Source organism: Oryza sativa, chromosome 9, assembly GCF_034140825.1.
Source record: "Oryza sativa Japonica Group chromosome 9, ASM3414082v1".
Lineage (NCBI taxonomy): Eukaryota > Viridiplantae > Streptophyta > Magnoliopsida > Poales > Poaceae > Oryza > Oryza sativa.
Window position 1 is genome coordinate 19,815,599 of NC_089043.1, and position 26,712 is coordinate 19,842,310.

Sequence of the window (26,712 nt, forward strand, 5' to 3'; positions counted from 1 at the left end):
TGAAAATGATATGGGGTCCCATGTGTTTTATTTTTTTTTCTGGATCGAATTGCCACATAAACGCCACGTCAATGCCACATCAAATGAAGACCGAGTCAAACTAGCCACATAGATGCCATGTCTGCCAAAACCGCAATCTAAACCACCGAGGAATTTTGTGTGCACCGGTTTTGATAGTTGAGGGACATGTTATATATGGTTTTCCGGTTGAAGGACGAAAATCGGATTCGTTGAGATCTCAGTTGAACTTATTCCAATCAAGGATCACGCATTCACGTTCACGCCCACGATCGTAACAGCGATGGGCATATATCGGCCAGTCCATAATTCCGATACGCAGGCCTTAGGCGGCCTGGAATGTGGCAGGCCGACAATCGGCCCTGTTTGGGCTGTGAAATTATCAGAGAGGGACGAGCCTATTTGGGCCGCGTGTTCTGACGGCCCAACGTGAAAGAGGAGCCTGACCATAACACGGTGGAACACTGGAAGGAAAAAGTACACCGAAGGTCCCTCAACTTATCATGGAGTTACAGAATCGTCCCACAACCGCAAAACCAGATATATAACATCCCTCAACTTACAAAAACATTTACTTTAGGTCCTTCGGTGGTTTTGAACCCGGTTTTTTCCGACGTGGCAGCGTGGGACCCACGTAGACCCCACATGTCAGCTTGTCCACATCAGCCCTCTCTCTCTCTTTCCTCTCTTCTCTCTCTTCCTCCTCTCTCAAATTCTTCTCTGGGCAGACCGGCCTACGAGTGGATAGGAGGACGGCAGTGCGAGGCAGGAGAGGAGGAGGGCGTCGGCGGCCGGCGACGGGCGACGCGGCGGTGGCGGCGAGGCGGCCGGCGATGGGAGATGCTGCGGGGTCGAGCGAGCCATGGAGCCGTGGCGTCAAGGTGGAGCAGTTGGGTGCGGGCGGCGGCCGGCGGGGGAGCAGCTGGGCACGGGCGTTGGATCCACACGCCGGCGGCGCCCGCACCCTCAGCCGCTGCAGTTCCCGCCCGCCTCAGCCACCTCCGTCTTTGCCTGTCACTGCCGCATGGTGGATCCCACCTCCAGGATGCGCATCCGCCCAGCCAGGGATGGCCACATTGCGGCGGTCGTCGACGCCTCAAACGGCAGCGAAAGCTGGGCCGCGGCGTCAGCGGAGGAGCATCCCTCGTCGCGGTCAGATGAGCAGTCGGAGGAAGCCGACGAGGATGGGGACGGCAACGCGGAGGCCGTGGGCGCTGCTGTGCTCCTCTTCTCGCCCCCACCGCCGGCTGTGGCTGTAGCGACGTTGTTGTTGTTCCCCTCGTCGGACGCGGGGGCGGCGGCGGCGGGGACGTAGCGGCGTGGGAGAAGCCGCGTCGCCCGTCGCCTGTCGCTTGGAATTTGTTGCTGCAGTTCATCAAGGCTGGCTTCTATGCAAAGGCTTCCCCATCATTTCCTGAATTCCCTCCGAACAAAGAAGTCCCTTTCCAAAAAGGTTCTAGCTATTCTGTTTTTTGTGATTGTTCATTGTTTAGTTTCATTTCTTTTCTTCCATGATGAGACCATGATTAAGGAGTTAAGCATTTATATTGCAGGATGTTGTGGGCATAAGTACAAGTGGAGGTTTGAGAAGCTAAAAGAACATATACAATGAGATATCGATGCTGAAAATGAAGCGTATGAAAGGTATACACAGAATGTTGGGTTACTGGAGGAAACGTTTGGTCTTACGGAAGATGCTGTTGATGAACCTGAAGCTGAAGCAACTTCTTCAGAACAGAGGATGGAAACATTGGTTTCCGAAGCAAAGGTGAGGCTGAAATCACCGCCGCCGCCTCGCCGCGTCATCAGTGATCTCAGATCAAACCACACTCACTTAAATCTTTTCCGTTTGCTGATCTTGCTCGCTCTCGAGCTTTTCTTGCCGCCAATGAGGTCGTCTAATCCATGGCGTGCGTGTGTTGGGTGTGTGGTTTGCACGTGAGCGTGCCGAGCAGTAGCCTGTTCAAGACGGTGATGGTGCGGTGCGGCCACTGCAGCAGCCTCCTCACCGTCAACATTAGGGGCCTCCTCCTCCCGACCAGCGCCGCCGCCACCGTCGCCACCGCGCCACCACCTCCACCCCCGCCGCCGCCGCCGGCGGCCGCGCACTTCCCCCACTCTCTCAACCTCGCGCCGCCGGCCAACCCTCCCCACCACCACTCCCTCCTGGTACTAGCCAGCTAGATAGCTTGCATGCATCAATGGCTGCTTCTGCATGGCGATCAAGATTGAGCCACCCTGTGTGTTGCGTTGCGTGTGCTTGCAGGATGAGATATCGACGGCGAGCTCCCCGACCCAGCTGCTGGCGGCCTGATGGCGAGCGCTGCAAGCTGCAGGAACAACGTCTGCAGAAACAATAAGAAGATGATCGCCTTCCTCCGCTGGGCGCTCCACCCCCCCTTCCTTCTTCCGCGCCTGGCACATCGGCGTCCGCGCCAGGGAGTCCAAGAAGCGGGTCGCCTTCATCTTCGGTGTCCCCGCGAGCATCCGCGCACGCGACGACGTCGTCCGCATGGCAGTGATCAACTTCCTCTGCGTCCACAAGAAGCTCCGATCCAAGCGAGAAGAGAGGAGAGAGGAAGGGAGAGAAGAAGGAAAAAGAGAGATGATGACGTGTCATCCTAACATGTGGGACCCACGTGGGTCCCATGCTGACTCAGCCGTCACGTGAGACAAAACCGGCGTCAATACTGCCCTAGGACCTCGGGTGACCGGTTTTGTATAGTTAAGGGATCTTATATATCTGGTTTTACGGTTCAAGTACGTATTTTTATCTGGCTCACAAGTTGAGGGTCCTTCGGTGTACTTTTTCTAACACTGGAATTGGATGCTACGAACAGCTGAAAAAGTGTGTCCGTTTTGAGACTGAGGCCTGGTTTAGTTCCCAACTTTTTCTTCAAACTTTAAACTTTTTCATCACATCAAAACTTTTCTACATACAAACTTCTAACTTTTTCGTTCATCGTTCCAATTTCAATTAAACTTCTAATTTAGCCATGTGATGGTTGATGTGTGTGTGGGTTGGGGGGAGAAGCCAGCCCGCCCAAAATCTTTTCACGCTGTCACATCAAATATTTGAACACATGCATGAAATACTTAATATAGACGAAAAAACTAATTACACAGATTGCGTGTAAATTGCGAGACGAATCTTTTAAGCCCAATTGTAACATGATTTGACAATATGGTGCTACAGTAAACATTTGCTAATGACGGATTAATTAGGCTTAATAAATTCATCTCGCAGTTTACATGCGGAATATGTGATTTGTTTTGTTATTAGACTACGTTTAATATTTCAAATGTGTGTCCGTATATCTGATGTGACACGCGGAAACTTTTCACCCCTGGAACTAAGGCCATGTTTAGATCTCACCCCAAAATTTTTCACCCTATCACATTATACGTTTGAACACCTGCATGAAGTATTAAATATAGACTAAAAATAACTAATTGCACAAATTGCGACTAATTTGTGAGACGAATCTTTTAAGTCTAATTGCTCCATGATTTGACAATGTGGTGCTTCAGTAAATATTTGCTAATGATGGATTAATTAGGCTTAATAAATTCATCTCGCAGCTTACTGACGGATTCTGTAATTAGTTTTTTATTAGTGTCCGAATACCCCATGCCACACCCTATATAATACTTGATGTGACATGCCAAAATTTTACACCCCTGAATGTAAACACCTCCTAGCCTGTGTTTAGTTTCTAAAAAAAGTTGAAAGTTTGAAGAAAGTTAGGAGTTTAGAAAAAAAGTTAAAAGTTTATGTGTGTATGAAAGTTTTTAATGTGATGGAAAGTTGGGAATAGGGGAGAAACTAAACCCGGCCTAAGCAAAAACAAAAATGCAAGCACATGTGAAATGGAGATTTGTGGACATATTCTAGGGAGACCTAGCTGAAGTCAAGCGTCAATATCATCGGTATCAGGACACCACGCGTATGAGCGATCCGTATTCATTGCTTCGGAAAATGAAAGGTGTGCTAAGAATGAGTCAACTAACTTATAAATCTTCACATCAGCTTTTGTATGATGTGGAAGAGAGAGAAGATAAGGAGAGAGAGTGCACTATCTCTTCTTCAAGAGCTAAGCTCCTAAACAAAATGTGAGAGTGGTTGTGGAACCCAAAGCATTTTGAACAATGTGCTACGAGACAACCTATTAAAAGATAGACTTTTTACTATTTCTTGTATGAGGTGGACAAACATGAGCTAGTACCCTAGCTCAACCATTGAATGAGAGGCCTAATGCTCGCTTGACGAATTCAGACGAAGCAGGTAGCAGCAGCGTGAGAAGCTGGTACTCACAAAGCTTATAAAACTAGCGTTTCATCGCTTGGTGCACACAAAAAGGTTGGTCAGATCAATCATCAACCGGACCTCGTGCAGCAGCCGCTCGATCGGCGACTCGGCGTTGTTCCAGTCAAACAACCCCGTGGGTTGGCTTCATACCTGCAACTGCAACTGCGCCTCGCGACTCCTGAATCTGTACGCCCAAAAGAAAGTTTGCGATGCAGATTAATACTACTACTGTTCAGCAACGATTTTTTGTGATCTCTGATGCCTTGGAAAGTTCTGTCTGCACAAGATCTTTCTTGCCCACGTACCATTCGCGCGTGGTTGCCATAAGAACTGGTGATCCTCTTTTTTCTACCCCTGCATTTGTCACTCTGTCTGCATCTTGGGGTAGACTGACCGACGTAAGGTTGGGCGAAGTAATTTGCAGAAGTAACACTGTAACTGACGGATCATACTGTGAAGCAGTGCAGGACATTTCTTCAGCGCGTCGATGGAACACAAAACGGTCGCTCTCATCAAATGGTCGGCGGCGCTTATCTGCGTTCATCACGTCGTCGCCAATTTGAAAACTGCCAACAATTTGAGAACGACCCAAACGCGTAAATGGTGGTACTGGTTTCCCTGCTTTGCCGAGTACCAGCAGCCACGAAGAACGTTACACAATCGAGTACAAAATCTATAAGAGCAAGTTTAATAGCATAGCCAAATACTACCTCTAAATCATCTATAGCCAATTTAATAGTTCATTTATTCAATAATTACTTATAAACATATACTACAATCATTAATATATGGTCTTACTTCTTATACACATAATATTTTGGAGTCCGTGTTACAGCTGGCTATAAATATAAGGGATTTTGGTTGGATGTGGTACATCCTATTATAATGAATCTAGACATGAAACCTGTCCAAATTCATCGTGCTAGGATACGCCACATCTAACCAAAATCTCTTATCTTTAGGGATGGAGAGAGTAATAATTAAATGAAGCTAGGTAGAGTTTCCCGGTCAATACGCTTGCGTGTGCTTATAAGAGCATGGCCAACAGTTTCCCGATACTCTTCCCAATATCAGTTTTGAGGAGTTTTGTTGGAAAAAATCGCTCCAACAGTAGACCTAAATCACCCCTAAAAGCTTGGCGTTTCCAAACCCGCATATTTCGTTCTCCACTTGTAGGGAAGAGACTCGGCGCCCAATCCTTCAACCGCATGCACTTCGCGCGCGCTGTGTGAAAATTTTCCTACCAGGTTCTTCTTTGTGCGTTCGTCTACCTGTGAGTCAATCCATCACGCCAGCAGCCTCATCTTCCCCGCAGCTGTCTGGGAAAGCAGCCATGGCTCCCCCAAGCTTCCCCAGCGTCGACATTTTTTTCTCAGCGGCAGCGCCAGACCCATCTCCAACCCAATTGGGCGGACCTTCGTCGGCGCTCCCCCAGCACCACCACCGACTCGAATCGGCCGTCGCCCCTATTCATCTCCAATCGTCCCTCGACCCTACCGCATCCTGCAGCACAGCCTGTCTCTCGCGTCAGACTGGCGCTGCGCTCCCCCCGGTAATGTGCAGGCGACAAAGGCCCCATGCGATGCGACCAGCAGCCGGCGACAACCGGAGGTGCCCAGTCGCTGGCCTTCATCGAATCATCGTGCACCTCGGTCGGAGTCGATTTCTGATTGTTGCTGCTGCTCAAATCTGGAGCTTGCTATTGCTGAGAACTGCTTGGTGGTGGTACTGGAAATTTGTTGTTTGCTGGCTGATGAAAACTGTTGTTCTTTGCTGCTAAAAACTGCTGCTTGCTAGTACTGAAAAGTACTATTGCAGCTGCTGAAATATCTTGCTGCTTGCTGCTGAAAACTTCAAGTTGTTAACACCGTTCACACTAAAAAAGCTGAAATTTTTTTTCTGGGCTGAAAACCCCATTGTTGATGATTGCAGAACCAATATTTTTCCATGTAAAATACAGGAGATCGTGGTAATAATCAAGTGAAATATCATTTTGGGGCAAATACTCAGATCGTACCTGAAGCCAATGGAAACATTGTTCAATGCTTAAACTGTCAGTTATGATGTCAAAGAGATTGATCACTGAATGTCCTGAAAGGAGCCGTGAGGAGGATGCAGCATTGCAGCGTGCGCGAGCGTGAGTGGAGGAGAGGAATGACGATTCTGTTGGTAGTTGTCGATGTGGCCTACTTTTTTTGTTTTGAGGATTAAATTTTGGGAATCTCTTGGAGATAAAAGGTATTCTCATACCTTAAATCCTTTTTAGAGATCTAAAAAAAATGATTTAGGGGATTGAATTTTGGGTGGCTGTTGGTGATGCTCTAAGTTGCACATCCTGGGGAAAAACCTCCCTAATCCATCAGCAAACCGATCAACCACCCACGACAAGTCGACGCCACCGTTTTTTTTTTCTCCCTCCTAAGTCCTAACCCCACAAAAATCCCGCGAACTTTCGTCTCACCACGCGCCGCGTGCCCCCTACAAATACCAAACAACACCCACCACGTCCACTCACAAACCACGCAGGAAACCTCAGAAAATCACCGTACGCGACGCGGGCCCAAGAAAACCCCGACAGAAACCGCGCAGCAGCAACACCACCACCGGCGTCGGAGATGGCGTTCCGGCTGAGCAACAGCCTGCTCGGGATCCTGAACGCGGTGACGTTCCTCCTGTCGGTGCCCGTGCTGGGCGGCGGCATCTGGCTGGCGACGCGCGCCGACGGCACGGAGTGCGAGCGCTACTTCTCGGCGCCGGTGATCGCGTTCGGGGTGTTCCTCCTCCTCGTCTCCCTCGCGGGCCTCGTCGGCGCCTGCTGCCGCGTCAACTGCCTCCTCTGGTTCTACCTCGTCGCCATGTTCGTCCTCATCGTCGTCCTCTTCTGCTTCACCGTCTTCGCCTTCGTCGTCACCAACAAGGGCGCCGGCGAGGCCGTCTCCGGCAGAGGGTACAAGGAGTACAGGCTCGGCGACTACTCCAACTGGCTGCAGAAGCGGATGGAGAACAGCAAGAACTGGAACAGGATCAGGAGCTGCCTCCAGGACTCCAAGGTCTGCAAGAAACTGCAGGACAAGAACTGGGATCGGACCCAGTTCTTCAAAGCCGACCTCTCCCCGCTCGAGGTAACAACAATTTAACAGCAAGTTGTTCGCTTCAGTTTCTGAATTTTTACCTGAACAATTATACCGTTTCATCATCATCAACAACAAAACGGAGATTAATTGCAGTTGATTAGTCGTCGCGTACTTGTTCCAATTGAAAAACAGTTGACATTTCACGTGTTGTTCAATCGTTTGTGAGGATAAGAAGGAAACTGCTAGTGTCACTGTCAAAGAAACAGAGTTTTGCGAGAGTATATATCTTATCTAGGGGACGATGTTAACGTGTACGGTTGCACCAGTAGTAAACCACGGGTAGTATTTTTCTAATGGAAATTAATTCTGATAAGGTCATTTGGGTGCATTATTAGCTACGCAAACATCGTTTCTTTTTTATCTGTCATACTGCTCACGTACTGTTTATAAGAGTACCTGAAAACAATAGCCTAAAATATGAATCATTCTCAAGAAATACAGATTCAATTGTCGCATAGTCGAATAATCAGAATAATTTTTTGAAAAAAAAACATATTTGGAATGCTTAGATTAGGAATCACTAGGCATTTTATACTGCTTCATGACTCGTGGTGATATTGTCAACGGGAGGATTAGACTATCTTGTGGTGGAGTTTCTTCAACTCAAAGCATGCCTTTTCTCTGAACACTTCCCAAAGTTCTGACCATCAAGGGGAAAAATTTATTGGCGCCATCTTCAAAATTCAACGGTCCGGTGCCCTTTCACCAAACTTTTAGGTCGCAAAACTCAACTGCCTCACGAAAATTTCCATTTGATAACTATCGGAACAGAGTATTCTATCGGAAGATGTCTGAAATTTTCAGTCCTGAAATAGTAGCACACGTTTTCTAATATCCACTTTAAACCATTTGATCTGTATGAGTAGGTTAAGAAAGAATTATATAACTGCAATATTATGAAAACCATGTTCCATGAGAAATATAACTGAAAACTTTGAAGTAATCATACAAAGTAGAATTTGCACATAATTCTGGTAAATTTTGGTGTGTGTTGATACAATTCTGAACTGATCAAACCTCACATCTCTTTCCTTCTCATCTGCGTGCAGTCCGGATGCTGCAAGCCACCCAGCAGCTGCAACTTCCTCTACGTCAGCGGCACGAACTGGACGAAGGTGCCCACCAACTCGTCGGACCCGGACTGCAACACGTGGGTCGACGACGGCACGCAGCTGTGCTACAACTGCCAGTCGTGCAAGGCCGGCGCGGTGGCGACCCTGAAGCGGGACTGGAAGCGCGTCGCCGTCGTCTGCATCGTCTTCCTCGTCTTCATCGTCATCGTCTACTCCCTCGGCTGCTGCGCGTTCAGGAACAACCGGAGGGACAACCGCGGCGCCTATCGCGGTGCCGCGTGGAAGGGCGGATACGCCTGATTTCATTCGATCGATCGATCGATTTGCACGGCGTAATTGATTGGCATGTTCATGCGATCATGTCAGATATCTGTTCATAGGCTTAGCTCTGATATTCTAGCCCTGTACAGGCGAGATTATTCTGGGTTCTGATCATCTGCTTGTTACTCTTTGATCAGGAGTAGTAGGTTTCTGTATGCAGTTCTTTGATGCAACTTAGTTGCACCCTACATCATATTTGTACTCGATCGGATTTATTTCATATATGTAATATAGTATTCCTTTTTATTTGTTTTTCAGTACCGATCTTTCTAAGCTTCATCTTCGAGTACAGCAAATATTTTACCTACGAGAATAGTTAAAAAATCATCGAAATGCTCTTAGATTATTCTACGTTTTGGTTACAAGTTATAGCTAGTACAGTCATGAGTTCTGCAAACTTCTTCAAACGATCATCATCTATCACGTTTACTTTGTAGTAGATGAAAGAAATTAGTACAGGTTTGTTCAGCTAATCGGTGACTGCCAAATTTTGTCTCAGATTGCACACTTATCCCTGGTTTACATGTAATATAGATGTGAAATTTGCAATTTGTGCTACGCAATGCTGCAGGCAAATTGGCAAGGTTCATCACTAAAACTAGTAGGTTGATAGGAAAGAATCTCACAAAGGACAAGACGATGAGAAGGTAATGGCTAGAATTATCGTGCAAGTGAAAGTGAAAGTGAGGATATTTTCAGGGCGTGTTAGGTTCGACTTGTCTCTAACGATGCACCAGCACCACAGCTTTCCTATAATCTCGTCATAGTTGAAACCTTCTTGCTTTTCACTAAATGCAGCATTGGTAGGAAGTTACAAAGTCTTACTAATGCGGTAGTGCCCATTCTTATCTTGTCCTAGTAATGCCAAGACGGTGATGGATTGATGGCTGGTTTGTGTCAAATGTGCTTGCCAGATTATGCTACATGCACAAATAAAAGGACATAAGTTCTATATGTCTCCTTTTGAAGGATAATACTTTCTCCGTTTCACAATCTAAGACTTTCTAGCATTGTCTATATTCATATATATGTTAATGAATCTAGGCATATATACGTGTCTAGATTCATTAACATCTATATGAACATGTGCAATGCTAGAAAGTCTTACATTATGAAACGGAGGGAGTAAGTTGTATATATTTATCAAACTTACTCTGAATAAGTTCCTGAACCATCGGTTGATATATTGTTACTGCGTGTAAATTGTGCTGATGCAGTTTCCAGTAAGAATGCATTCAGAACTACTAGTTGAAAAGCAGGGATTTAAGATATCAGATTTTGATAGGAATGCATATGGAAAACAGATGATGGTAAAACGCATGAAAATTATAGGAATAACCGTTTGAATGGGCTAAAAAAAAGAACAATAATTGCATGAGGAAGATACACTCAAAAGAAATTTTCCAAGAGGTTGACCTCATACTAATTTTCCTCCAAAACCTCCATACATTGAGCCACTCCAAAAGAATTTCATAGGATTTTGATGGGTACAATGATAGGAAATTTTTTATAGCATTTGAGTCATACAAAATTCCTCCACAAAGCCCTGATTCAAAAGGAGGCCTGAACAAGGAATTCGACCGTTTTAACTACGAAATGCTCTATCGGTGACAGGCTGACGGCAGTATTTTCCTTTTACATGGAAGGTTATATCAGTTTTGACAGCAACCTCCAGCAATCTTCGATTCTTCGTCAAGCATCATGTTGAGCATTTTGCCAGATTATCCATTTGTTCATTCAGTCTGGTCAAGGACTCTTGAATCATAAACATTTGCCATGCGATGGAAAGTATGAAAAATACCCAGTTCTCAATTCACAGGCAAGTATGAAAAAATGTCTAAGTATTAGCATTTGCATTACCAGATAACAGTGGTACTGAAAGATTGGTTCCACATTCAACTTTGACGCCTGTACATTCAGGTTCAGTTATCCTTTTGGAATCATTTGACAGGATGGTCAGCCCCTCACTCTTTGCATCATCTGCTTTGCCCCATAGCACAACGTACAACCCAATGATGATTGCAATTGCACCTAATATGCTGCACAAGAGGATACCATTACAACCCAATGATCATTCATGTACACAACAGTACAGACAAAAAAAAGTATTAAAAGCAAGCAGTTGTATAGTGAAGTAGGAACAACATGGATACCCAAATAATAAATGAAATGAGTAAATATATACCTTCCTATATGAAGTTCCTCATGAAGGAAGATGGTAGATAATATTGTTGTAATCACAGCACTCAGTGGTGTAAAGATTGCGCTATAAAGGGGGCCTTTCACTGATATGCACCAGGATTGGAGAAAGAAGTTTGCGCCAGAGGCAAAAACACCCTACAAAAGTTACTCAATCTTGATCACTTTCTGAACGTCCATACCAGTGCAATTCGAACCAATAAGCACATCAGCGCAGGGCACACATTTTCTTTTATATACTTACTCCATATAAAATGCAGGGGAGCTCCCAAATCGAAGCTAGTTTCCAAATCTGTAAGTAGTTTGATTCTAGGAAGAATGCCATCACGGCGCATTGCAAGGTCGCTAAGAAGCACATCCATGTTGCCAGAGACAGTGGATCAAGGTACGATCTGCAAACCGGCACCTAAGATACAGTGAAAGAAAACCCAAAACATTGTTGGTCATCAAATTCATCACTGCTAATTCGGAAACTAAGAAATCCATCTCTTTGCAGAGGAAGAATGGGCAAGTCATAATTTGGCGCAACCTAACAAACCAAGCCTCTTCCTAATGGTTGCAGCACTCACCTGCAAGATGTACCAAATGGAGACGCAGAAAGCATTTCCGATGAGGTAGATGCCTCCTTTCACCCAGTCATCATCGGTGGTCGCCGCGACGAGAACCGCGCCGAGTAGCTTGGGCCCCTTGAAGAACGCCATGGCCATCGCTCCGGCGAGGCAGACGACGGTGCCGGCGATCTTGGCCAAGCTCCTCGAACTCCTCAAATCCACCTTCTCCAACCTGCGCGCGCACGGATGCAATTTGAACGATTAAAACCCTTCAGAATCGCTTAAATAATGGGCCTCAAACGATCCAGCCCAAAACTTCAACTGGGCCGTCGTAGTGGGCCACATGTCATGGTGACACGTGGCAATCCAGCCCAAGAAAGGGGGAGAAATCGGCAACCGGACTAGGGGGCGGCGCCGTCGCCGCCGGAGATGGGGACGATGAAGAAGTGGTACCCGATTACGGCGGCGATGGCGAAGGTAATGCCGGGGGCGAGGTTGGTGGTGGCCCTGGCCATGGACGGCGACGCGAGCTGCAGCCCCAGGAAGTAGAAGTACAGACCCGTCGCGCTGCCGACCAAAATCAACCGGGAGATGAGCGGCCTGCGCCCGATTCGATCCAAGGGTGTGCGTACCAAAATCAGCCACGAAGTAAGTTTCGTGTACCTGGCGAGGGAGGCGGCGAAGAGGAGGGCGAACGCCGGGGCGCCGACGGCCATGTGGCGGCGGAGGTCCCACCCCCTGGCGGCGAGCGAGGCGAGGAGGAGCGTGGCGGCGGCGATCCCCTGGCGGTAGGCGACGAAGACGATGGGGCGCATCCCCATCCCGTACGCCGCCTTGAGCGCCATGTCCACCGCCGCGTAGAACCACTGCACCATCACCATCCCCACGCACGGCCCGTACCGCTCCACCCACCACCACCCTCCGCCGCCGCCGCCGCCCGCCATGGCGAGATCCGCGAGCTCCACTCACCCACCACCACCACCACACAGCTCGCTCGCCAACTAAGCTGGAGCAATCCATCATCCATGTGCAATATTAGTAGTAATTTCGTTTTCGTTCTCTCTGTTTGTTTATGAATTATGATCTCAAATCTTAGCGGTCAAACTGATCACGCTGGCTGGGTTGGATGATTGATTGATTAGCTTTGCTTGCTCGAGTTTTTCTCTCGATTTCCTATTATGGCCGTCGCCGTGGCACCGTGACGCCGTCTCGCCGGCGTGATCTGAAATTTTTTAAGCGAGAATTTCTCTTTGACAATCTCCCCTGGTTTTGGCCGCATTTGGCATCGTACGACCAGCCAAATAGCCAAACGTGACACACAGGCTGACAGCGACGGTGTTTTCGTCCCCACATGACAGTATGACACCATGACCATCATTAATTTCCACCGTATAACACTACTTCTTCCATCCTATTTTCTGTGCACAACTTTAACCGTCCATTTTATTTTAATTTTCATAAGTCACGTATAAAGTAATATTCACAACAATAATTATATTTTTTTTAATGGATGAACGGTTAAAGTTGGGCATAAAAAAAATTTATGGTTACACTTAAAATGAGACGGAGGGAGTATCAATCATACTTCATGATGGCATCGGCAATTCGGCCCCACATCTTTAACAAATCAGGCCATTTGCTGGCCGCTCGAATGTCGGAACAGACAACAGGTAAACTAGTCATAAACAGCAAAACTGCACAGATCTGTCGATCCGTTTTTACTAATCATACAAAATAGTCTAGTGTTGTCGTAATGTGTAAACAATCAGAGCTGCTCGCTTGAGACGGCGTCTGCCAGCAGGAGAGGCTCCTCAGCGGCGGTGCGCTCGACGTCGCGACACGAATCCGTGCATGGCTTCGCCGCCGCCGCCGCCGTCGCCGGCTCGCTGCCCCGCTTCATGTCGTCCGCTTTTCCCCACAGGACGACGTACAACCCGGTGATCACAGCAGCTGCTCCCATCAAGCTGGAAAAAAAAAACAGCGTTTGTATGTGTCATCAGAGTTAGATTCAATTATAAGCCATTGTTAAAATGTACTTCATCCGTACCAAAATATAAGAATTTATTTCCTTCGTCCTAACCTATAAAGAGTTTTGGTTAGATAAGACATATACTAGTACCACGAATCTGGACAAATAGTCAGTCCAAATTTATCGTATTACGATGTATTACATCCAACCAAAACTCCTAATATGAAGGGAGTAGATGAGATGTGAGATAAAGAACATGTATAGAGTGTTCTTATTATTGGGACGGGTGAGGTTTTTTTTTTTTTTTTTTGCGCGTGTCTGTCGTCGAGAGAAGAGAAGAAGCGTGCCTTCCAATGTGCAGCTCCTCCTGGAGAACGGCGGCGGCGACGATGGTGGTGACCACGGTGCAGACAGGGGTGAACATGGCCGAGTAGAGGGGCCCCCTCACCGAGATGCACCATGATTGCAGGTAGAAGCAGACGCCTGACCCAAACACTCCCTGCATTATTTATGTCCAGCTCTGTTCAGTTCAGATCCAGAAAACCAGAACTTGTCCATTCTGCTGTCCGGGCACACACACAACAAAACGCATGGCAATTCTGAACTCACGGCGAAGGCGTAGCTCGAGAGCTCGAAGAGCGAGTGGATCTTCCATGCGTTCGCGTCCGGGACCAGGAAGACGGCGAGCGCTGCGCATTGCAGCGTCGAGAAGAAGCAGGTCCATGCCGACAGAGACAGAGGATCCACATAAAATTTGCAGATTGGCACCTGAAAAATCAAAATATTAGAAAATGATCAAGTCGAAGGTTTTTTTTTAATGACTCGCACGAGACGATGCGAAGTTTATTGATAGAGCAGAAAAAAAATATAAGATTACAATCCTGAAAGATCGTAACCAGAAAAAAGGAAAAAAAATATCGATCAAGTCGAAGTTGTGAATGAAGAACAGATCAAGCTAGCTGGCTACGAAATGCCATTCACTTGTAAAAGAAATTACCTGCAGTATGAGCCGGAGTGACCAGCATGAGCTGCTGACGACGAGGCAGAGCGCGCCGAGAACCCACTTGCTGATCGCCGGCGAGTGGAGGAGCATGTTCAGGTCACCAAGCGTGTAGTTCAGAAGCTTTGGGCCTTTGAAGAACGCCATGGCCGTGGCTCCTCCCACGCAGACTATGGTTCCGGATATCTTGGCCATGGTGCCCCGTTCTCTGACGTTAACTCTTTCCTGCCTGATGATGAGTTAACTGGTTACTACAATTTTGGTAAGATATATTTTGTTTATGCATAATGCGATGTATTTGGTACAATGTGCTACTTTTGCCAAGAAAAGAATTCTTTGATATTAAGAACATATGTGGTTCCCGTCCACAATTTATTACAGTTTACCACATCTAATGTTAGACAAGTTTTTGCTATAGAATCGTTGCTTAGGTTCTACTGTCGTAGCTTTGTGAGGTGGCTTGTGCGACTACGGCCGTGTTTAGTTGTTTTGGCAAAAAAAAAATTTTGACGTATACAGACACCCATTTGAAGTATTAAACGTAGACTAATAACAAAACAAATTACAGACTCCACATGTAAACTGAGACAAATCTATTAAGCCTAATTAATTCATCATTAGTAAATGTTTATTGTAGCACCACATTGTTAAATCATAACGTAACTAGCATGGTGGCCCGCGCAGATTACGCGGCTAGCATCATTATATTTTCTCTCATATAATAGCATATATGTTTTCTTAATGTATTATTCAAATATATTAAAATGACAACGTAATTTTAAATTTTGTACTAACTTTACGAAACTACTAATGTATAATATTCATATTGTATTTTATATACATGCTAGTTATTAATTATTTTTAATATCAAATTTTAGTTATTTGTAAATTATATTCCTATATGGACTCTAGACTCGTCTTTCAATATTTTTTTAATTCTGAATTTTTATTATCTGTAAATTATATTTCTATATAGAGTCTCTTCTTCCAATATTATTTATTTTTAATTCTAATATTTTTATTATTTCTAATTGTATTTCTATGTGGACTCTAAACTTATCTTTTAATATTCTTTAATTTTTAATTTCAAATTTTAGTTACTTCTAAATTGTATTCCTATATTGACTTTAGACTCTTATTCCCTTGTTTTGTTTAAATTCCGAATTTTAGTTATTTGTAAATTATAATTTTATACGGACTCTAAACTCTACTTTTAATTTCATTATATTTATTTCGAATTTTAGTTAATTTTAAATTCCTATATGGACTCTATACTCTACTTCTAATATTCCTTATTTTTAATTCCGAATTTCTATTATTTATTAATATTATTTCTATATGAACTCTATACTCTTCTTCTAATATTCTTTATTTTTAATTCCGAATTTCAGTTATTTATAAATTTTATTTCTATATGGACTCTATACTCTTCTTCTAATATTCTTTATTTTTAATTTCGAATTTTTGTTATTTATAAATTGTATTTCTATATGGACTCTAGTCTCCTCCTCCAATATTTCTTATTTTTTAATTCTGAATTTTAACTATTTTTAAATTGTATTTCTCTATGGACTCTAGTCTCCTCTTCCAATATTCCTTATTTTTTAATTCCGAATTTCAACTCTTTCTAAATTGTATTTCTATATGGACTCTAGTCTCCTCTTCCAATATTCCTTATTTTTTAATTCCGAATTTTAACTATTTCTAAATTGTATTTCTATATAGACTCTGCTTTTCTTTTTCTCCAATTAATGTGGGAATTTTTAGGCTGTGAGAGCGAACGTGGCTCCTTTTTCTATTCCTTTAATAAGTTAATATATTAGGCTCAAAAGATTTGTCCCGTATTTTACATGCAAACTGTACAATTGGATTTTTTTTCCAAATTTAATGATCCATGCATGTGTTCAAACATTTGACGTGACGGAAAAGTTGAAAGTTTGAAGAGAACTAAACACACAGCCTACGTTGACCGCTAACAACACTTGTTTGTATACCAATATTTGTAAACTACTTCTACCTTAATAAAATTGGTCGGAAAACTTTTCGCCTACCCAACGAACAAAAGTTTTAATGAGTTTGACCAAGTGAGACGGTCATTTGGTTGCAGCTACCATTATAACAAGATACTTCCAACAAATTAGGTCCCCTAATTGTTAACTCATAAAAATGTACTCCGTAGCAAATATTTTGAACAATTAGGATCCTAGGCAAGTTTAGCACTTCTTATTGACAAATGGCAACCAAACAGTCCTTAACCCTTTGGTGGCTGTTTTTGAGTTTAGTAGGTACACAGAGAAGGGTATCTGAGAAATGCTATGTTCTGGAAAGAAAAATAAGCAATTTTTTATTGGGAGGTTGACAATGTGAAGTCTTTTATCGCCCACCTTTGCATACGTACAAACCCTGCAGTGGGTTTCACCTTATTTTCTTTTTTCTTTTAAAAAAATATATATTGTACGTAAGTAACCAGACCAACTTATTTTTAAAGACGTACGTAAGACTGGTATTCATTAAACCTTTTGTTTTGAGGGAAAACTACAATAGTGACCAGCTGGACACAATAATGGCCGCTAGTGAACGCGACCGACAGCAACATGCGCGTCTAGATGCCAATTAATGATCACAAAGATACGGAAACAGAGCAACTGACGAGAACGGGCAGACTCGTTTCATATATGATGTTGTTTAAACATTTTTTTATAAAAAAAATATATCATATCTTATTACGTTATACACCCAATAAATATGAATGGCAAAATTCTATCTACATATAAGGAAAAAAACAAACCGGAATACGAAAAGTGCGATCGGATTGAAATTACATTTGAAGAAACACCAATACTCTCTCCGTTCTAAAAAAATAAATCTAGTACTAGATGTGACCATTCTAGTACAACGAATCTGATATATCCAGATTCGTATTATTAGGATGTGCCACATCCAGTACTATGTTGATTTTTAATGGGACGGATGGAGTACATGTTATCTATTTTTTTTAGATTATTTACGACCATTTAGAACACATGCAATGAAATACGGGAAAAAAGCTGCAACCCTCACGAAATTCAGTCAGCTTCGTTAAATTTAAGTTTGATTAAATTTATAAAAAAAATATAGCAATGAAGGAAGTATTAACGAAGGTGAAATGGCACAAGGATGCAAATGAAACAGTATAATTAAGGCTCTCACCCTGCTGACGCTGCCATCAAGAAAGTTATCGCGGGTATCAAATTGGTCATGGCCGTCGCCATGGATGACGAGCCCAGATGCAGCCCTTGGTAGGTCAGGTTCTGGTTTACCGTCGCCCTGTTCGTCAGAATCAATCCAAGATTGTCGAAAACAAGCTCGCAAAATTAACTACTAGCAGGGCTTCGCGCAGATGAGAAATCAAAGCATAAATACTGCAGAGACGTGTACGTACGTGCCCGAGCAAAGCCGTCACAAACACCAAGAACAAGCCTGTCGTCCCAAGGCTCCTCGTCTCCTTCACTTTTGCCCTGGATTTCTCACAAGCACACAAACATGATCAATCGAACAGAGGAGGGTGATGACTACTGACCAGCTAGACATGACCAAATTGATCAATTTAACTAACTATTTAAGTGTATCAATGGTTCAATTGAACAGAAGAGGGTGATGATGATCTGACTGATGATCAGCTAAACATGATCGAAACTGAACAATTTAAGTGTATATATCAATGATTATTGCTATACCTGTTGGCGAGGAGGGTGATGGGGACGAGGACGAGGGTGCCGATGGCCTGGCGGTAGACGACGAAGATCACGGGGCTGACGCCACGGCCGAACATGGCCTTGGCCCAGAGCGTCATGGCCGCGTAGATGCACTGCGCCGCCACCATCGCCGCGCACGGCGTCCACTCCCTCGCCGCGGCCGCGAGCATGAGTGCCATGGTTTGGCTATGGCCTATTGGCCTAGCTCGATCTCGATCCGGCAGCGCAGAATTGATGAGATCGCCGGCGCCGCATACAGATGCAGATGCGCGCGCACAAGACGCTCTGCTCGTGCTCGGCTAGCTGAGCGATCGATCGATCTTGCGGTGGTTTGTTTATATATGAGCTTGTACGCTCGGGCAGTAACGGATCCAGAAAATCCGTTGGTGTTATAACGTATCTATCGGTGTTATAATATATTAATTATGTTTAGATCATACACACCGGTCACCGATCCTAGTACCGTAGATCCGCCCCTGCGCTCGGGGTTGTGGATTGGCTCGGTTCGGTTTCTGCATGTGCGTCAGCGTGTCTCCACGCTGCACGTACTTGTCGTGCTCGAGCGCTTAAGCGGCTGTGTACGCGCGCGCAAGGTGCCAAAGCTAGGTGGGGATGCCAACACCGGAACACAGCGGACAGACGCACTTGGGCTGAGATGGTGGCTGGTAGCCTGGTACACTGGGATAGTGGCACGCACCTCTCTCTTGCGCCTAGCCAGACAGAAAAATACGTCTGAGATTTTTCTCATATTATTATGAGTATTTTCTTTACTTTTTACTAAAGAATTTACTCATGATGATATAGATAAATCTTGCATCCTATGTACCGTATATTTTTTCCACTAGACCAGAAACCATATTGATATGCAAACCTGGATTAGGCCTTTGGACCTAGAGACGAAAACATCGAATTTCCTGCCGGGGAATACATATCCTCTTCCCTGCTCATGCCAAGTGCCAACTATAATGGGTAACATTTTTTCCCATCCCCATCTCTGCTTAAAAAATCATTTAGAACTTAAATCATATGTGTAATTAATAAATCATCCATAATTTATATAATATATTAGTATATATTTATTACTCACATAATAATAATAATAATAATATATTGTTATTTTTCACTAATCGTAGCACGATTAAACCTTTAGACATGTATAATTCGCATAGTATTTAGACCCTTGTGCTTGTTAATCAGGTCTCTATGGGGAATGGAAATGGGGGATAGAGGATCATCCCTGCCTCTGTTAAACCTAATGGGGACAACTTTTACTCTATTTAATTTCCTGTGGAAAATCACTTTGCAAACATCCCCGTCCCTAATGGGAGAATTCTCCACAGGGAATTGGGGAACGGGGGCCATTGCCATTCCTATATAGGTCTGGTTCCTGACCTGGCTAAAAAACCTTATTATCAACCATGGTTTAGAGTGTTGTATGGTGTACTTCTAGTTGGTAAATACCTAAAGTTTAAAAACTATTGCATGTTTTTCAGGTAAAAAAGGTTCAAAGATTATATAATATAACTGAGCGAAAATGTCGTTGGACTGGCTATAGCTAGCAGCTAGCACTAGTTCTCTGTTGTGATGTTGGGAGTTTATCTCCCTCTTGTGAAATTTTTTCCCTCTTCCAGCGATTCGGAAGTTCAATTTATTTTTTTTATGGTTAGATTCTGGATGGCTTGCCTTAGGCACCGATTTGACAAGCCGAGTTTAATTCCAAATTTTTTCTTTAAACTTTCAACTTTTCCATTACATTAAAACTTTTCTACACACACAAACTTTCAACTTTTCCGTCACATCGTTTTAATTTTAATCAAACTTTCAATTTTGATGTGAACTAAACATACCCCTAGTATCACACCCCTAGTATGACAATACTAGTTGGTAAATAAAGCCCGGTATATCGCAACTTAATTTTAGGCCCTTTGCTGGTTGTTCAAGTGTCGATACGAACAAACTATATATCAGTGTCAGGGTACTGTAGTAAACAATCAGCGTTCAGCAGCTGGGTCAAACGCTCGACTCGAGGCGTCTCCCAATAGAGGTTCAGTTGCGACGTCGTCGCGCCGAGAATCCGAGGAGCAAGGCTTCGTCGTCCCCGTGGCCGGCTGTTTCATGTCATCCGCTTTGCCCCACAAGACCACATACAGGCCGGCGATCACAGCAGCTGCCCCCAGCAAGCTGAACAGAAAGAACATCGTTCTCGTGTCAGTCGACAGAATCATATACTCCATCCGTTTTAAAATATAAGTATTTTTGATTCTGATACAGTATGCTCTCTCCGTACTTATAAAGGAAGTTGTTTAGAATAATGTTTAAGTCAAACCTTAGGAATATAAATCATAAATCATTCTCAAGTTGTTGAGTTTGAAAATGCAAAATTTATATGAATAGATTTGTATTGAAAAATACTTTCATAAAATTATACATATATCACTTTTCAATATATATTTTTATAGAAACAAGAAGTCAAAGTTGTGATTTGAAGACCGTGTCGCTGTCCAAAACGACTTCCTTTACGAGTACGGAGGGAGTAATATCTACAAAAGTATGATGTTTTAAATAAAAAAGTTACATATTATGATAATTGTTTAATGATAAATCTAGTAACATCAATTTTACATGATTGATCTTTTCTTTATTTTTTTCTATTAATAGTTAAAGTTATGAATGTTTGACTTATCACTATTTTAAAAATATTTGTATTTTGGGACGAAGGGAGTATCCTTTTCCATTGCTTTTGTCTCATACCTTCCGATGTGCAGCGCCTCTCGGTGAACGGCAGCGGCGACGGCGGTGGTGAGCACCGTGCAGACGGGCGTAAACATGGCCGGGTAGAGAGGCCCCCTCACCGAAGTGCACCACGACTGCAGGTAGAAGTTGACGCCTGAACCAAAGGCTCCCTGCAGCGTCGCACACACTCGTTAACTCTCTGTATAAAATTCATGTCTCGTTTCGCCGGACGCAATCAAATGCACGGTGTTTCTGAACTCACGGCGAAGATGTAGCCGGAGAGTTCGAAGAGCGAGTGGATCTTCCAGGCGTCCAGGTCCGGGGCCAGGAAGACGGCGAGCGCCGCGGATTGCAGGGCCGAGAAGAAGCATGTCCATGCCGAGAGGGACAGAGGATCCGCATACGATTTGCACATTGGCACCTGAAAACAAATTAAGTCGAATTTGTGTCTGAACTCTGAATATTACTGAGCCGAGGTGCAGAGTATTGTGGAGAGAAGCAGTGTAAAAAAAAGGGTATTGTGGAGAGAAGCAGTGTAAAAGAAAAGGAATTTCACAGTTCTTAGAAAGTATATTGAGATACTAAGTTTTACACTAGAAAATACGGTGAAATTATCCTTAAAAAATTACTACCTGAGATATGAGCCAGAGTGACCAGCATGAGCTGCTGGCGACGAGGCAGAGCGCGCCTAGCACCCACTTGCTGCTCGCCATGTTCAGGTCACCGAGCGTGTAGTTCAACAGCTTTGGGCCTTTGAAGAACGCCATGGCCATGGCTCCTCCCACACAGATGATGGTGCCAGATATCTTGGCGATGGTGCCCCGCTCTCTGATGTTAACTCTCTCCTGCTTGTTTGATGAATTAACTAGGTACCTCTTATGATGTTTTCACCTTAGCCTTATAGGAGGTATTACAACTCCTAGCCACTTAACCGGCTAAACCAATCAGAGACGGCAAAAAAATTGCTACATGCATCCTTTATTTTAATATATGATGTTTGAACTGACCAATGTCATACATAAAAGAACAATGGGAGTAATAATCAGCAATGTTGTGTTTTTTCCTAGTCCTTGAAATGTATTAAGAGGCATATGTACCTCGTAGAGTTAATAAAATAGCACTTACCTTTGTTGGTCTACTTATACCCATACATGTATGGATATGCTAGCCAAACGATAATATACCGATTCGATGCAGGAAAGACTCTAGGCTGTGTTCGGGAGGAGGGGTTCCCAGCCCATCCTTCCGGCATGCAAAACGATGTTCACATTAATGTGTGATTAATTAAGTATTAGCTAATTTTTTAAAAAATAGATCAATATGATTTTTTAAGTAACTTTCGTATAAAAACTTTTTTAAAAAAACACAACGTTTAGTAGTTTAAAAAGCATGCGCACGAAAAATAAGGGTGTGGAGTTGGGAACTGCCAGCAAAGAACACAGCCTAAGGGCCCCTTTGAATCGTAGGAATGAAAAAACAGAGGAATAGGAAAAACACAGGATTCTGACAGGAATACAATTGTAAAACAGAGGATTGCAAAACACAGGAAAAACACAGGAATGGCCGTTTGATTGGACCACAGGAAAAACGCAGGAATCAGATGAGAGAGATAGACTCAGAGGAAATGTTCCAAGAGGTTAGACCTCTTGCTAACTTTCCTCCAAAATGTGCATAGGATTACCCATTCCATAGGAATTTTAAAGGATTGGATAGGATTCAATCCTTTGTCTCAAAGGCCTTCGTAGGATTTTTTTTCCATAGGATTAAAATCCTCTAAAATTCCTACATTTTTCCTACAAATCAAAGGGGCCCTAAGTAGGGATATCTCTAGAGCAGATAAGGAATACGAGATCGACTTTGGCAAGGTCGCTAAAGGACCTATCGGGCTTAACCAAGACTACCAAATACCGAGATTATACCTATTACATTTTTGGTAATAGAAAATAAAGATCTATAAATCCCATAAGAATATGGAGGATGAAGGGTATAAATATATGGTCCAGGGGAAGTCGGGGCATCCAAACCTACACCGAACAATTAATCCAACAATCTTCCCCACGATGAATTCAATTACTAGCCATATTTGAGCTATCCATGGAGAAGCCTTAATTTGAGCAATCATCAATCCAATGGACGTGACTACACAGCTAGTGGTAGCTGGTTTAGACACCATCTACCTATATTTCATATACAATTTTCTCTTAAACTACTCATTCAATCTACGATCCGATTACACCGTTGTGTTCGTAACAATTAAATCTTTACATCAAGATCTCACATGTTTATATTTTGATAAAAAATCACAAATTACTTTTATGATATGTCTAAATTACTTTTAGATTTCACTAAGTTACTTCTTAGACATACAAAAGTAAATTCAGTAAAGCTTAAAAGTAATTTACATATATTATAAAAAATAACTTATAATAAAAAGAAAGTAACTTTAATTAATACCTTTTTTCATTGAACAAATTATCATATATATGAATTACTTTTTTAGATTTGATTAAAATACTTCCTATACATTAATAATGCTCTAAGGTGATTAATTTTATTATTGTTTTTAGTTAATTTCATAATTTGTGCTGATTAATTTAATTTCTAGATAGGGTCATGTTTTTATCTCTACATCGGATTTACTTCGAATGACATGCCAAAGTTATATTCGTTTTGTTCTAAGTTACTTCTATATAATATATGTAAATTACTTTTAGACTTTATTGAATTTACTTTTGTATGTCTAATAAGTAACTTAGTGAAATCTAAAAGTAATTTAGACATATCATAAAAGTAATTTGTGATTTTTCATCAAAATATAATCATGTGAGATCTTGTTGTAAAGATTTAATTATTACGAACATAACAGTGTAATAGGATTATAGATCGGATAAGTAATTTAAGAGAAAATTTCATAAGAAGAAAAAAAATGCACAACCTAATAGCAAAAACTACTTGCATGTATGTATGTAACGCTAGTACTTTTCACGTAATTGTCCGCGTCGCTTGTTAAGTCTAAATTGAGATGCCTCTCGAAATAGATTTTGCGCAATCCAATGTATTTGAACAAACCGTCGCGAAAAACCTACATCCTCTTTTCATAGAGAGGGATCGTACCTTTCAGATATAAAAGTAAACTTCGGACAGAGCAATGAGCAGATAAGAGAGCTCTCGCGCAATGAGCAATGAGCTCTCTTCTCTTCTCCACTCTAGGCGGTTTCTTCAGATATGAACTGAGAACTTTGAGTTTCTTGCGTGTGCGTCGACGTGTGCTCTCGTGCGCTTCAGCGGCTGATCGTATTGACTTCGCTATGGTGGGCCCTGGCAGATAGCGGTTCAGCGATAATTAGAGGACGATTTTGCTATATATATTTATCATCAAATTTCTCTCAAAATTTTTCACAGATATAAATACATTGTAATCATAGTGTAATTATAATGTAATTTATATGTAACTTTTTACATAACTTTTATATCGTTAGATTTGTTTCTAGATCCATGCAAGTAAAGGGAGGAAAAAAAATCATAGCTGTGTGTATAGGTGAGGAGATTTCATTACAAGACACCCGCTTCACGGAAAGAGTGTTACTTATAGGTTATATTATATTTAAATATAAGTTACAATATAATTGTCCTATATTTACATCTGACAAATTTTTGAGAGAAAATTTGACAATAAATATATAGCTAGTCATCACTAAAGGCGACGAAGTCCATTAGAGACATACAGACAGTAAAGCCCATTAGAGATGATTAGGAATGGCAAAGGTTCCCCGTCCACCGATTCCCCGTGGTGAATCCTCCCATTAGGAGGTGGGGGTGGTATGAATTATGTCTCCATGGAGGATTAAATGGAGTGAAAACATCCTCCATTGGGTCTAACGGGGGCAGGTTTTGTTCACTGTTCCCTGTCCCCGCTCTCTGTGGAGGCCCATTGTAATATTTTATGTGTTCCATTTCATGTATATATGGTCCATAGAAACAAGCCCAAGACGCAGAGTATATAAAGCCTCTAGAAACCCTAGCCATCTCTTATCCACTCCCTTGTCCCTTCCGCCCCTAGTCTCCACGTGCCGACAGGTCCCAACGCCCGAGCCGCGCCGCCTAGGTCCCAGTGCCACACCGCCATCCCGTTCCCGGCCTCCCAGGTCACAGCGCTGCGCCGTCTCTCCTCAATCTCTATATTGCTCGTACCTCGTCGACCATGTCCGATCTCTTGGTGGCGCCGAGGACGCCGAGGACTCGGCACCGGCCACCGGGCGTCGGCCTCCTCCTCCACCCTCTATTCATCCATTCCGAATTTCTGATCTGTCATGTGGGCTTATTTGTTTTACTGATGGTGGATGCTCATATGAATTTGTGAACTTGTGTTCTTGTAGTCGTTGCTTATGTGCTGAAATTGATGGCTGGAATTGCTATTTTGAGTGTTAATATTTTGTATCAAAATTATTGTTTGATATATGAAATATATTCATGTTGACTATTGACTGTTGAGAAACCTGAGAGCGGGGATGAAGGCTCCACGGGGATAAATTACCCGCACGGAGGCGGTGATGGTGAAAGATGTTGCCTCATTGCATTTCACGGGGGCGGGGGCGGAGAAAATTCTCCTCCACAGAGGCGGGTCTGGTGGTGTAACCTCCGACGGGGAATTCCCCGTTGCCATCTCTAGAGATGACGAAGGCCACCGGGGACAACGAAGAGCACCAAAGGCACTACTAGAAGATGACTTGGTGCGGACAGGGCAACAGACGCATGAGCACTGGCTTGGGTGGGGCGGACTCGGCCAGCGATGGCTCGGCTACGACCAGGAGAGGTGCGGACGGGTTCCGGCGGCCCTCCACCTTCGGCGGCGGCGCGAGGCGGAGCAGGGGCGAGCGTTGCGGCATTGCAACGCCATGGCAGAGCTTTGGGGCGGTTTGGGGTTTGGACGAACGGCGAGTTCTCCGACCAAATTGAGGGGGGGCAGGAGCATCTACGGCGCACGTGGGTTCTGTTTTTCCAGTAAAATAGAAGGGAGAGTCCCCAAGATGGCATGTCCACGGTGACCTCCATGAGCGGAGCTTTGGAGCTCGGGTTTGGCACTGTTATGGCCCAAATCGATGAAATTGATGGGGGAGTTAGTTCCAAGGGGACTAGGAGGAGTCACAGGAGCAAGAATTGCCGAGGAAAGAAGGAACGATGAAGTTCAATGTCGTGGAACAGAGGCAGATTGCGTGCCACCCGCATAGCCGCCGCGCCATTGCATCTCGCCGTGCCACCCGCACGGCCACCACGAGCCCCAGCCGGACGCACCCTACACGGTGTCGCCACGAGCCACTGCAGCCGCCGCCGCGCCACTACGCCTCGCCGTGCCACCCGCATAGCCGCCGCACCCGCGCTGGACCTCCGCTCGCCGCCTCGCCTTGCAGTACCGCCTGCACGGCCGTCGCGCTCGTGGCGGTCCTCCGCACGCCCCCTCGCCTCTCATAGTGACGCCGGAAGGAGGAAGATAGAGAGAGAAAAGAAGAGAGATAGGAAAGCTGACATATGGGCCCAAGGGTATTTTTGATATTTCGCGTGATTTCTCTCCTCTTCAACCGGAAATTTTTATTTTAATGAGCGAATATCCAACGTTTGAGAGTGTCCTCTCAAAAGTCACTTTACGCGGTATCCTACAACTAAAACCACGAAG

The 26,712-nt window shown here is 43.9% G+C and overlaps 5 protein-coding genes across 7 annotated transcripts; 2 read left to right on the forward strand and 3 right to left on the reverse strand.

Moving 5' to 3' along the window:
* The first annotated feature begins 728 nt into the window (after positions 1 to 728).
* On the forward strand, positions 729 to 2,884 carry LOC4347110 (protein YABBY 3-like). Its single transcript, XM_015755151.3, has 4 exons — positions 729 to 1,471; positions 1,572 to 1,786; positions 1,974 to 2,187; positions 2,285 to 2,884. The coding sequence occupies exons 2-4, from the start codon at positions 1,638 to 1,640 to the stop codon at positions 2,330 to 2,332; spliced, it is 411 nt and encodes a 136-aa protein (XP_015610637.1). The 5' UTR covers positions 729 to 1,471; positions 1,572 to 1,637; the 3' UTR covers positions 2,333 to 2,884.
* Positions 2,885 to 6,840: 3,956 nt separating this feature from the next.
* Positions 6,841 to 9,112, forward strand: LOC4347111 (tetraspanin-8). Its single transcript, XM_015756353.3, has 2 exons — positions 6,841 to 7,449; positions 8,511 to 9,112. The coding sequence occupies exons 1-2, from the start codon at positions 6,943 to 6,945 to the stop codon at positions 8,832 to 8,834; spliced, it is 831 nt and encodes a 276-aa protein (XP_015611839.1). The 5' UTR covers positions 6,841 to 6,942; the 3' UTR covers positions 8,835 to 9,112.
* A 1,051-nt stretch (positions 9,113 to 10,163) lies between these two features.
* On the reverse strand, positions 10,164 to 12,613 carry LOC4347112 (WAT1-related protein At4g28040). 2 transcript variants are annotated; one of them, XM_015756355.3, is made up of 7 exons: positions 12,269 to 12,613; positions 12,059 to 12,172; positions 11,624 to 11,837; positions 11,299 to 11,460; positions 11,041 to 11,192; positions 10,716 to 10,894; positions 10,164 to 10,597 (listed from the first exon to the last, which is right to left on the reverse strand). In XM_015756355.3, the coding sequence occupies exons 1-7, from the start codon at positions 12,547 to 12,549 to the stop codon at positions 10,593 to 10,595; spliced, it is 1,107 nt and encodes a 368-aa protein (XP_015611841.1). In that variant the 5' UTR covers positions 12,550 to 12,613; the 3' UTR covers positions 10,164 to 10,592. The 2 variants fall into 2 exon arrangements, with proteins under 2 accessions (XP_015611841.1, XP_015611840.1); XM_015756354.3 differs by having other exon boundaries at positions 10,164 to 10,610.
* A 584-nt stretch (positions 12,614 to 13,197) lies between these two features.
* Positions 13,198 to 18,624, reverse strand: LOC4347113 (WAT1-related protein At4g30420). 2 transcript variants are annotated; one of them, XM_026020205.2, is made up of 7 exons: positions 18,291 to 18,624; positions 18,000 to 18,071; positions 17,764 to 17,880; positions 14,572 to 14,803; positions 14,184 to 14,342; positions 13,922 to 14,073; positions 13,198 to 13,569 (listed from the first exon to the last, which is right to left on the reverse strand). In XM_026020205.2, exons 1-7 carry the CDS (start codon positions 18,485 to 18,487, stop codon positions 13,371 to 13,373), a joined length of 1,128 nt encoding a protein of 375 aa, XP_025875990.1. In that variant the 5' UTR covers positions 18,488 to 18,624; the 3' UTR covers positions 13,198 to 13,370. The 2 variants fall into 2 exon arrangements, with proteins under 2 accessions (XP_025875990.1, XP_015611842.1); XM_015756356.2 differs by having other exon boundaries at positions 14,572 to 14,799; positions 17,996 to 18,071.
* A 2,652-nt stretch (positions 18,625 to 21,276) lies between these two features.
* LOC107276436 (WAT1-related protein At4g30420) lies at positions 21,277 to 21,903 on the reverse strand. Its single transcript, XM_015755708.3, has 2 exons — positions 21,674 to 21,903; positions 21,277 to 21,462 (listed from the first exon to the last, which is right to left on the reverse strand). Exons 1-2 carry the CDS (start codon positions 21,812 to 21,814, stop codon positions 21,277 to 21,279), a joined length of 327 nt encoding a protein of 108 aa, XP_015611194.2. The 5' UTR covers positions 21,815 to 21,903.
* Positions 21,904 to 26,712: the final 4,809 nt, after the last annotated feature.